The sequence below is a fragment of the Enhydra lutris genome, unplaced genomic scaffold, assembly GCF_002288905.1.
Source record: "Enhydra lutris kenyoni isolate GAN:26980312 unplaced genomic scaffold, ASM228890v2 scaffoldscaffold42, whole genome shotgun sequence".
NCBI lineage: Eukaryota > Metazoa > Chordata > Mammalia > Carnivora > Mustelidae > Enhydra > Enhydra lutris.
Window position 1 is genome coordinate 19,161,721 of NW_019154126.1, and position 12,458 is coordinate 19,174,178.

The 12,458-nt window shown below is 47.3% G+C and overlaps 1 protein-coding gene across 1 annotated transcript; it reads left to right on the top strand.

Moving 5' to 3' along the window:
* Positions 1–1,599: 1,599 nt before the first annotated feature.
* LOC111155523 lies at positions 1,600–6,520 on the top strand. Its single transcript, XM_022515689.1, is given in 3 exon segments — positions 1,600–4,535; positions 4,537–5,348; positions 5,541–6,520. Coding segments are annotated over 3 exon segments (4,728 nt in total).
* The last annotated feature ends 5,938 nt before the right edge of the window (positions 6,521–12,458 follow it).

The following is a 12,458-nucleotide window of genomic DNA, read 5'->3' on the forward strand; positions in this document are numbered from 1 at the left end:
CACCAGACAACTAGTCAACAGGTCGCTGGAAACCGATCGGTAAGAGAGCCGGCTTTGTTCCTGTGTTCTTTTTTGTGCTTTGTTCCTGTGTTCTGTCTTTGCGCTTTGTCCTTTCTGTGTTCTATATCTGGGTTCGAGTCCCAGATCGAGGACTGGCAAATAAGTCCCTGGCGGACGCGCTATAGGGCTGCCAGTGGGCTGACGGAGACGTCCCTCGTTGCCCAGCAGGGGCCTCTCAGGGATTGTGGGTTCGAGTCCCACCTCGGGGGCCATCAAAAGTGTAGTGTGTCTCCATGTTATGTTGTTAATTGTGATTGTGTGTTCCGTGTCCCTTGTGCCAGTTAACTAAGTTACAACAGTAGATGTGAAGCTTTTATTCTATTAAAGGGGAGGGTGTCCAACCTATTTGAATCTGAAGAGTGCCTGACTGTGCGAGTGTGTCTGTAGGCTCCACCACTTTGGCTACGGAGTCTGAATGGGCTGCACCCTGAGTCTCGTGGGTCATCATATGGCATAACGGTCATCTACTCCATGGAGTAGCCTGGTCTAGGGTTTATACGGACAGACCTTAGCTAAGATGCTCCTAAGTTCCCGCGAGGGATGCGAGCAGGACAGCATCTGAGAGATCCCCCTCCCTTTGTCTGTGACTTTGTGCACGATGGGAGGGAAGAAAGACACTGATATCAAAAAGCTGCATTCGGACTAAACCAGATTTAGTAACATGGGACCAAATGAACTATAAGATTATAATGTTATGTCTCTTAATGTTTTGTCTTAAACATTGCTGGTTCTCTAACGTTTGCCCCTCCAGGTTGGAGGAAACATTTTTCCAAATTAACCGTATCTCCTAACCTGTTTCACTTTTAGATTCACCTTGGCAGGTGAAGGAGAAGATTTCCTACTCCCACTGTCTGAGGATGGAACTCGCCTAGCCCCTACCTTCAGCCCTCCGAAGGCCATTATCCATCCCTTCAGGCTGGCCGACTGGGAGCGCTCATCCTCACCCCGCCCTTTCGAATTCCTCACTTGTTCGTTCATCTCGCAACCCTTGCACCGGTGCCTCTGTTGCTTCCTGCCTATTCTAGGCGGCTTTCTCCTCATTTTAACTATTTTCTTAATCTGGGAGCTACCTGGTCAAATGGGGCAAACCCAGAGTACTCTACTCTTCCTCCTCTTGGCTAATCTCAGGGACGTTCGAGAGGCAATGACCTGAGCCTGGATATCCGGAGATCTAGACTCATCACTTTTTGCCGCTCCGAATGGCCAACCTACAGGGTGGGATGGCCCACTGAAGGCACCTTCTGCCTACCCATAATCCTCAGGACCAAGGCCCAAGTTCTCCTACCTGGGAAAGAAGGACACCCAGACCAAGCCCCCTACATACTGGTCTGGCAAGATTTAGTGGAAAATCCCCCTCCCTGGTTGGCCCACTTCCTGTCCTCAGGAAGTTGCAAGATCCTTGCAGCCCGACCCATGGAATCCCCCAGACCTTGAAACCTGTCTGCGCCCCCTCCACCTGTCCTCCCTGATAGCCAAGACTTACTCAGTTTAGACCCACCCCCTTACCTACCTCCTCCCACAAGGCCCCAGGTTGCCCCCATGCCAATGGCCGCACGCGCTCCACCCCAGGCGGAAACGGAGGGTCGAGAGGCAATGGCCACAGCCCCTGTCACCCACGGAGGGACAGACAGGCCTGCCGGGCACACTAGAGGGCGCTCTCAAAGGGAGAACCCTCCCCGCCCGCCAGACTCAACTGTTGCTTTACCCCTCCGGGAGATTGGTCCCCCTGATGATACTGGCAATCCCCGACTCCAGTATTGGCCCTTTTCAACCAGTGATCTGTATAATTGGAAAACTCAGAATGCGTGATTTTCAGATAACCCGAAAGATCTTATAGCTCTCCTAGACAGCATTATGTTCACTCACCAGCCCACCTGGGATGACTGCCAGCAGCTCTTGCGTATCCTGTTTACCACCAAGGAAAGAGAGAGAATCCAGGTGGAAGCGAGAAAGCTGGTCCCCGGGGACGATGGCCGGCCAACGGTCAATCCAGACCTCATTAATGCGGGTTTCCCTTTGACCAGGCCTGACTGGGACTACAACGCGGCAGAAGGTAGGGGACGACTGCTCATTTATCGCCAGACTCTAATGGCGGGTCTCAGGGCTGCTGCTCGCAAGCCCACCAATTTGGCCAAAGTGTATGCAGTGATGCAAGGTAAGACAGAGAGCCCGGCAGCATTCCTAGAGAGATTGATGGAAGCCTTTAGACAGTACACCCCCATGGATCCCGAGGCCCCTGAGAATCAGGCAGCAGTAGTTATGTCCTTTGTAAACCAGGCGGCCCCTGACATTAAAAGGAAACTCCAAAAATTAGAGGATCTAGAAGGCAAACAGGTTCAGGATCTGCTCCGCATAGCACAGTGGGTCTACAACAACTGGGACACCCTGGAGGATAAACAGCTTAAAGTGACAAAGGAGATGACCAAAGTCCTGGCTACCTTCGTCCAGAAGGAGTCAACCCCTCGAGGGGAATCCCAAATAGCCCGACAACCCAGATGTCCCCTAGATAAAGATCAATGCGCAAATTGCAGGGCAAAGGGACACTGGGCACATGATTGCCCTAAAAGAAACCCGCCACGGGCTAGGCCGCAACAATGGGAGCCAAAGCCCAACCCCATTCTGTTTACCCGGAACTCTGACTAGGGGGGGCAGGGTTTGGATCCCCTCCCCGAGCCCAGGGTAACCCTACGAGTGGAGGGGAACCCCATACAGTTCCTGGTTGACACCGGAGCCCAACACTCGGTGTTGACCAAACCCCATGGAAAGATTTCGGATAAGTCCTACTGGGTCCAGGGAGCCACCGGGACTAAAAGATACCCCTTGACCACTCAATGGACAGTGGACTTGGGCACAGGGAAAGTGACTCACTCTTTCCTGATCATCCCTGATAGCCCCTGCCCCTTGTTGGGGAGAGACTTGCTTACCAAAATGGGAGCACATGTTTACTTCCAACCCGGCAGTCCCACGGTGACCGACTCTCAGAACCTGCCATTATCAATACTTACAGTGCGTTCGGAAGATGAGTATCGGCTCCACCAAACAGCACCCCCTCAGGAACAAAATATCAAGTCCTGGCTTCTCCGGTTTCCTGAAGCCTGAGCGGAAACAGGAGGTGTGGGACTAGCTAAGCACTGACCGGCCCTCTTTATAGAACTTAAACCTGGGGCCGACCCCGTCCGGGTCAAAGAGTACCCCATGTCCACAGAGGCTAAATCGGGTATCACCCCTCACATCCATCGCCTCCTGGACTCAGGGGTGCTACGCCCCTGCCACTCGGCTTGGAACACTCCCCTGCTGCCAGTACGTAAGCCCAACAGCAGGGACTACCAGCCTGTACAAGACCTGAGGGAAGTCAACAAGCGAGTTATGGACATACACCCTACAGTCCCTAACCCCTACACTCTCCTCAGTGCCCTGAGGCCTAACAAGAAATGGTATACTGTTCTCGACCTGAAGGATGCCTTTTTCAGTTTGCCCTTGGCACCCAAAAGCCAAGATCTCTTTTCATTCGAATGGACAGACCCTGAGAAAGGCATAAATGGGCAGTTGACATGGACTTGTCTCCCGCAAGGATTCAAGAACTCACCCACCCTGTTTGATGAGGCCCTCCACGAGGATCTAAGTGAGTACAAGAGACAAAATCCTGATATAACGCTCTTGCAGTATGTAGATGATCTCTTAATAGCTGCAGAGACTCAACAGGCCTGCCTTCGAGGAACCGAAAACCTCCTTCGGACCCTCGGTGACCTGGGGTACCGGGCCTCAGCAAAGAAGGCCCAGATCTGCAAGCCTGAGGTAGTGTACCTGGGATACCTGCTGTGAGGGGGGCAAAGATGGCTCACCGATGCCCGAAAGGACACTGTGCTCCGCATCCCCCGACCTACCTCGCCATGCCAGCTAAGGGAGTTCCTGGGGACAGCAGGATACTGCCGACTATGGGTACCGGGCTTCGCCAAGATGGCCAAGCCCCTGTACATAGCTTCCAAGAACCAGCAGAACTTTGAATGGACGGAGGAGGCAGAGCGAGCCTTCCAGCAGATAAAGGAGGCCCTCCTCTCAGCACCAGCACTGGGACTGCTGGACATTTCCAAACCATTCCACTTATATGTGGATGAGCGTAATGGGGTGGCAAAGGCAGTATTGACCCAACACTTAGGCCCCTGGCCTAGACCCGTAGCATATCTCTCAAAGAAATTAGACCCAGTAGCAGCAGGGTGGCCCCCTTGCCTTCGAATGATAGTGGCCACCGCCTTGATGGTGAAAGATGCCGATAAGTTGTCAATGGGTCAGGAATTACATGCGACCACCCTGCACGCTACTGAAGGCGTCCTTAAACAACCTCCGGACCAGTGGATGAGTAATGCTCGCATGGTCCACTACCAAGGACTGTTACTAAACCCCTTGAGAATAACCTATACTTCCCCTCGGGCTCTAAACCCCGCATCACTGTTACCTGACCTGGATCTAGACGCCCCCCCTCCATGACTGTGCCGACATATTGGCCCAGGTTCACAGGCTGCAGGAAGACCTGCAGGACTACCCCCTGATGGATGCCGAAGTCATTTGGTTCACTAATGGCAGCATTTTCGTCCACGAAGGACAGAGGTACGCAGGGGCCGCGGTCACATCTGAAACAGAAGTTATCTGGGCGGAAGCATTGCCTCCGTGCACGTCAGCACAGAGGGCTGAGTTAATCGCCCTGACCCAGGCCCTTAAGTTGGGGCAAGGCCTCCGAATGACTGTATACACAGACAGCCGATATGCCTTTGCTACGGCCCACATTCATGGAGCAATTTACAGGGAGAGGGGGCTACTCACCGCCGAAGGGAAAGACATCAAAAACAGGGATGAAATTTTGGCCCTACTAACAGCCATCTGGGCCCCCAAGAAGCTAGCCATAGTACATTGCCCTGGCCATCAAAAACCAAACGATCCGGTCTCCCGGGGAAACAATTTTGCTGACCAGACTGCTCGCCAGATAGCCTACGGGAACATTCCAGTGCTACCCATACAGCTACCCGACCCGGGGCCCCGAGAACTGCCGCCTCGCCCCGAGTACTCTGAGGAAGACATCACCTGGATGAGTACACTCCCGATGACTCAGGTCAAGGATGGTTGGTGGCGGGGCGCTAAGGACAATATCGTCCTCCCTGAGGCCTTGGGACAGGCAGTCTTAGAGCGGATTCATCACACAACCCATTTGGGCTCCAGAAGACTCCAGGACCTTATGAGGCAATCCAGGTTGATCATCAAAAACATCGCCGAGGGGCGCCTGGGTGGCTCAGTGGGTTAAGCCGCTGCCTTCGGCTCAGGTCGTGATCTCGGGGTCCTGGGATCGAGTCCCACATCGGGCTCTCTGCTCGGCAGGAAGCCTGCTTCCCTCTCTCTCTCTGCCTGCCTCTCCGTCTACTTGTGATCTCTCTCTGTCAAATAAATAAATAACATCTTTAAAAAAAAAAAAAAAACCATCGCTGAAAAAGCTGAAAGAATTGCCTCAGGTTGTACAGCCTGCTGGCTCCAAAACACTTACCCACATCCCACTGTGATCGGATACCGAGAAAGAGGGACCCTGCTGGGGGCCTACTGGGAGATAGATTTTACAGAGGTAAAGCCTGGAAAATATGGCTATAAGTATTTACTGGTGTTTGTAGATACCTTTTCAGGGTGAACTGAGGCTTTCCCAACCAAGCATGAAACAGCACAGGTTGTGGCAAAGAAACTACTCGAGGATATTCTGCCCAGGTATGGCTTTCCTATTATGATGGGATCAGATAATGGGCCAGCCTTCGTCTCTAAGGTAAGTCAGGGCCTGGCTTCTGTACTTGGGGTTAATTGGAAATTACATTGTGCATGTAGACCCCAGAGCTCAGGACAGGTAGAGAGGATGAATAGAACCTTAAAAGAGACCCTTGCTAAATTGACCATGGAGACTGGCGCTAACTGGGTGGCTCTACTCCCCTACGCTCTGTATTGGGTACGCAACACCCCATACAAGCTGGGGCTCACGCCATATGAAATCATGTATGGCAGGCCTCCTCCCATCATACCCAAACTCAAGACTGATCTCATTAAGTCGGACCAGGATAACTCCCTCTTGTTTTCCCTCCAAGCCCTGCAGCGGGTCCACAAAAGAATTTGGCCTAAACTGAAGGATTTATACGAGACAGGCCCACCACCCGCATCCCACCAATACCGCCCGGGGGATTGGGTCCTCGTCAAGCGACACCGGCCTGAGACTCTCGAGCCCAGATGGAAAGGGCCTTATCAGATCATACTGACCACCCCTACAGCTGTTAAAGTAGACAACATAGCCGCCTGGATCCACCACACTCACGTCAAAACAGTCGACCCCCTGTCGGATTTCGTCGAGAAACCTAACCCGGACGCCAGTTGGACAGTTGGCCGCAGTAAGGACAATCCCCTAAAGCTCACCCTGCGCCAAAACCCTCCCCCTCAGTAACCAACGTGGGGGACCTACTCGCAGTTCTGATCTTATTATCATTGCCTTGGACCCCCATGACCAATCCCCATGCCCCAGCCACTCTAACCTGGCAGATCATTAATAGTGTAGGACTAACAGTTTGGAATATATCACACATTGCCACTCCCTACACATGGTGGCCTAACTTATACCCTGACATTTGTAAAATAGCCTTGGGGCCCCCAGCAAACTGGGACATAGCAGACCAGTGGGACCTCCAGAAGCCACCCACAATACCTGCCAGTGGAGGGTTACATGGTCACGCAATCTACAGTTGCGGAAATCCTCAACGCCAATATAAGTTAAGGAAACTAACCTTCTATGTATGTCCCAGTCCCGGGAATCTTCAACAGAGAGGAAGAACATACCAATGTGGGGGAGTGAGCGATTTCTACTGTTCTAGTTGGGGTTGCAAAACCACTGGTGACACTTATTGGAATCCCACTTCCACCTGGGATTTTATAACTGTGAAGGCAAATTACTCCCATGTAGTATCAAACAGAATTGGAGCCGATAGTCCTTGCCAGAACAAATGGTGCAACCCACTAAAAATTTCCTTCACCGAAGCAGGAAAAAAAAACAATTAAATTGGGTTAGGGGATACTCATGGGGCCTCAGATTCTTTAAAGAACACTACGATGACGGCCTAACATTCACTATAAAACTGTCCATAGACACCCCTAGAGCCGCAATAGGGCCCAACCCTATTCTTGCCCCACCAGTTGTCACGCAGGGCCCCCACAAGAGCCCTGCCACTCCCAGGGCAACCCTGACAGACCACACCCCGTACCTCAAAATTCAGACCATGACCACCATAAGCCCTAAGCCAATGGACACCCGCACTCGTCTAACCCAACTGGTTCAATATGCCTTTCAAGTCCTAAACTATACTAATCCTAACACTACAGAATCCTGCTGGTTGTGCTATGATGTGTCCCCCCCTTTTTATGAGGGTCTGGCCATCTCTGGAAGTTATAATAGCTCCAACTCAGCCTCTATGTGCCCGTGGTTGAGCCACAACCATCGCCTAACACTGGCGGCCATAAGAGGAAAGGGAACCTCTATAGGGCTAGTCCCACTGACACATTCACACCTCTGCAACCAGACTATAACTGTAAATGCCACAAATGAATACCTAATACCATCCCAAGATGCCTGGTGGGCCTGCGCTACTGGAATTACCCCATGCATTCATCCACCAGCACTGAACCGAACCAATGACTATTGTGTTCTGGTACACCTTGTCCCTCACCTAATCTACCACCCCTATGAGGACATGATCTCATACTGGGAGGGAGGATTGCATAGAACTAAGAGGGAACCCATGAGCCTGACCCTTGCTCTAATACTGGGCCTAGGACTAGGAACTGCCTGGGTGGCTACTGGAGCCTCAGCCTTAATCTCACAACACCACCATTATCAAGGCTTACGAGAAGCCATTGATATAGACATACAAGAGCTAGAATTATCCATCTCTAAACTTCAGGAGTCTTTCAGCTCATTATCAGAGGTGGTCCTTCAAAATAGACGGGCCTAGACCTCCTGTTCCTCCAACAAGGAGGCTTATGTGCCGCCCTTAAGGAAGAATGTTGTTTCTATGTTGATCACTCAGGGATAGTCAAGGACTTGATGGCTAAGGTACAGGAAGGATTAGCAAAGCAGAAAAAGGAGCGGGAATTAGGACAAGGCTGGTTTCAGTCATGGTTTAACTCATCCCCTTGGCTGACTACCTTGATATCCTCCCTGCTAGTACCCTTCTGTATCTTACTCCTCTTACTGACCTTTGGCCCATGTATCTTAAATCGTCTGGTAGCTTTTGTCAATCAATGCCTCCAGACAGTACAAGTCATGCTCTTAAGACAGCAGTATCAGCCCCTAGACCTGTGCAACAACGACAAATACACTAATGACCATTAAGGACCCAAGATTGGCTCCTCAGGTACTTGAGAAAGGGGGGAATGGGAGACCAAAAGAACCCCCAGAATGAAAACATATTCTATGTAGGGAATCAGGAAACCGAAAGCTAACCAGCTAGTTTAGCTTCTGTATGAACGCTTGCTTTTTGCACGCGCGGGCTAACCAGCCAGTTCTGCTTCTGTTTGATTGCTTAACGTGAGCGCGGGCTGCTTGCTTAATGCACGCGCGGGCCCCCTAAACCAATCACCTAACACCAAATATGCCTTTTTCAAATATTCAAAATGTCAACCAATTGGCTCGGCCCACCCAGAACTTGTTTGTACCTGTATATAAAAACCCTGCACCTACCCAGCTCGGGACCTCTTAGCATCACTGGCAACGAGTGTGTGGAGGTCTGGGTTCGAACCTACAATAAATGACCCTCTGGTGGTCTTTTAAGGTGGGTGTATTATTCATCCGGCATTTCAGGTAATCATCTCCAAGTATATGGACTACTGATATGCATCTGAAGGATTTCAAGACTAAGGTTTTATTAGACAGTAATAAGTGACCTTTTCCCCAATAATAGCTAGCCCTCTCAAGGTCCTCGAAACCTTGCTTCCAACATTCCTTAGAGACTTACACTATCTCTAATCCCCTCTCACCTTGAGAGTATATAATGGGCCACTCCCCATTACCCTGATGCAGCTCTTTCTGCCCATGGGTCCTGTCCCTGTGCTTTAAGAAAAATCATCTTTTTGTACTAACACCTGAAGAATTATTTGTTGGTTAATGGCTTTGAATTCTAATATCTCTCCTACACCACTAGTAGTTAAATTACTCTTTCCCTCTCATTCCTGTATGCTGTCTCCTCAAATTAGGGACTCAATTGAGGAGGAGGATTTTACAGCAATTACAGGAAAGTTGGAAGACCTGCAATACTCTTCCAAAGTTTTTGCTGTTAAGTGTCTCCACAGCTATTTTAAATTATGAGTTGAGATATTTTTAATTTCTTTTTCCCTCTTTCTTTTGTTATTACTTCCCTGGATTAGAAATTTGAAAAGTGTTAGAGAATAAAGTCACTACTGGAAGGAGTGCTTCAATTAATAACTCAAAATATCTTTCATTATATTTTCAAAACTATGAGGGAAGGTGGCATGAGATAAAAAGAAGGGGAAGGAAAATCTAGGGGACTTCCCATCTTGGCTTCAACATGTAAAGAGTGTGGAAGTCCTCCCTCTCATCTATATAACAGAAAAAAGAAAGTTAAACAAACTGAATATAAACAATTATTCCTGGACCCATGAGAAAAATAAGGCACAAGACACACTGCCACATTGAAATTTGAAGAGATAGGAGCATCCCAAAAATCAAAGCTGAGATCTACTTACCTAGAGCAGAAGCTATTGGAGCCATTGGTAGAACTTTTTGAAAGGTCATTTTTAAAAATTGTTGGAGATTGTGTGGACTAGTTGGAGAGTAGAAAACTCCTGAAGTTACAGTTTTAACTGAGCCTCCACATTTACTCCCAAGCTCCTCTTGAGAAGCCAGGAAATACTTCCTCTTGACCCTGACAGAGGGGAGGAAAGAGTAATCCTTGTGAAATGCATCAGACTTCTCCATTACAAAGGCTTACCCTTTAAAGGGAAGCACCTTGCTAGAGCTTCATTCCATTTGAGGGAAAGGAATTCTTTCTATCCCAGTCTCCTCCAGCTATCCTGTCTCACCTAAAACAAACCAAAAACAAACCAAAACAAAAAAAAAAAAAAAAAAAAAAAAAAGCAGCCAACAAACAAAAATGGGGATTCAGCTTCTGTGAAGATGCAATAGACATGTTTTCCCATATTATTCCTGCTAAATATATCTAACAACTCTGGAAAGTGCATATAAAACAAATGTAAGAAGACTCTAAATATGAAGAAAAGAAGGCTGGTCAGCTAGGGAACTCACGACACAGGGAATGACATGGTGGTGAATTCCTAGGTTTGCTTTTTTCCTCATATAATCAAGACTTGGACATGAAGGAGCTAGTAATCTGGAAATGTCAAGAGGCACAACAACCGAAGCTCCAATGGAAGTCTGCTCTTAGCCAGAGGACCACAAAAGGGACAACATAATATGACAGGAAACCTTCAGAAAATACTTCTTTATTCTCTGCAAACACTATAAAAACAAGTAAAAAACACATCTGGTCCCAACCCTAACCAAAAAAAGCCAAGTGGAGAGTCTAGATTTTCAACTTTATTGAGTTGTGATGAGGTGCTTCAACATCCTTGACTTTGTAATATCAGAAAAGACCAAGTAGTGAGCCGTGACATTCTTCCCCACCTGTTGGTAACAATCCTTCCTACCCCATGATGTTTATGGAGAACACATAAGAAGCCTAAACTTCTACCTCACCCAGCAGTGACAAGGCATTCTTTACCCTCTGTGATATATTGGTGTATGGAGTGGACCATAGGAGATTCGGGACATTTTCTATTGTCAAGTGGTACTGAAGCCAAGCCCTCTGTCATGTGAATGGGGACAATATGGGAAGCTAAAACTCTCACAATTGCCTACAAGGTAATGCAGGAAAGACCCCCCTTTCCCCACCTCTGTGTGATGGTGTCTAAATGATGAACCTGAACTTCTACCTCCATGTGGAAATAATGAAATGGTGACTTCCTTTACTCCTGAAAAGCTACTATCAGAAAAATCCAATTAAAACAGGAAGTTTAAATAAAATACAGAGTCTCATAACACAAAATGTCCAGTCTTCAATATGAAATCATGGGACGATGTCAAACTGAACAAAAAAAAAGGAGAGTCAACAGATGTCAACATCAATATTACACATGTGATGAAACTACCTGATAAAGATTTTAAAGCAGTCATAATGAAATACTTCAATAAGGAAATACACACATTTTAAAGAAGTGAATAATCAAAAGGCCTCAGCAAAGAATAAGATACAAGAAGAACCAAAAAAAAATTAGAACTGAAAAATACAATTACTTAAAAGTTCAGTGAATGCAGCAGCAGAATGAAAGGAATAGAGGAAAGAATCAGTGAACTAGGAGAGAGAAAGCTATGTTATCCTATATAAACAATGGAAAGAAAATCAAATTTTGTTTAAAAAATAAACAGAGCCTAAGGAAACTGTGAGACTATAAGAAAAGATCTGAAATTCATGCTACTGAGGTTCCAAAAAGAGGAAAAGGAAGGTCTTAATGCACTTAAAAGAACATACTTGAAAGAATAATGGCTGAAAACATCCCAGATCTGGCTAGATACATAAATACATAGGTTGAAGAAGCTGAGTAGTCACCAAACAGGGTAAGCCCAAAGACTTCTATATCTAAACACATCATAATTAAATTTTTAAACGTTAAAGACATAGGGAAAATCTTGAAAACAGCAAAAGAGGAATTTTACCTTATCTATGAGAAAAAGCATTTTGAATAATGGCAGATTTTTTTTTTTTAATCAGAAACCATAGAGGATAGAAGGAAGTAGCGTATTTTCCAAATGCTAAAAGAAAGACCTGTTATCCTGTAATTCCTTATCCAAAAAAAGATAATCAAGGAATGAAGGGGAAATGAAGGCATTTCCGGATAAAAATATATATATATACTATGACAATTTGTCAATATAAGACCTACCCAAAATAGAATAGTTGAAGGAAGCCCTCTTAAATACAGTAAGCAAAGAAACCCTGGAATATCAGAGGAACTAAGAATGAACTATGCAAAATCATGGGTAAATAATGAGGATTCTGGTTCCTAGTAACTAAATCTATTTGTGATATTTCAGTCCTTACCATAGGCAATTACTTGGAAGGCCTCATGGAGTAAAGCATACCCCTTACACTAGGCTTGGTGCACAGACACTGCACTTCTATTTCTAAAGAGAACTGAAATCAAGGAGTCAGTCTTCCATTGCTGGCCATGTTTTCAAACACATTTTCATTCCTGGCCCAGGCATCTTTATTTGTAGTTTCTTTTATCTAACTGTGGGAAGAAGTCTTCTTCAGAGGCCT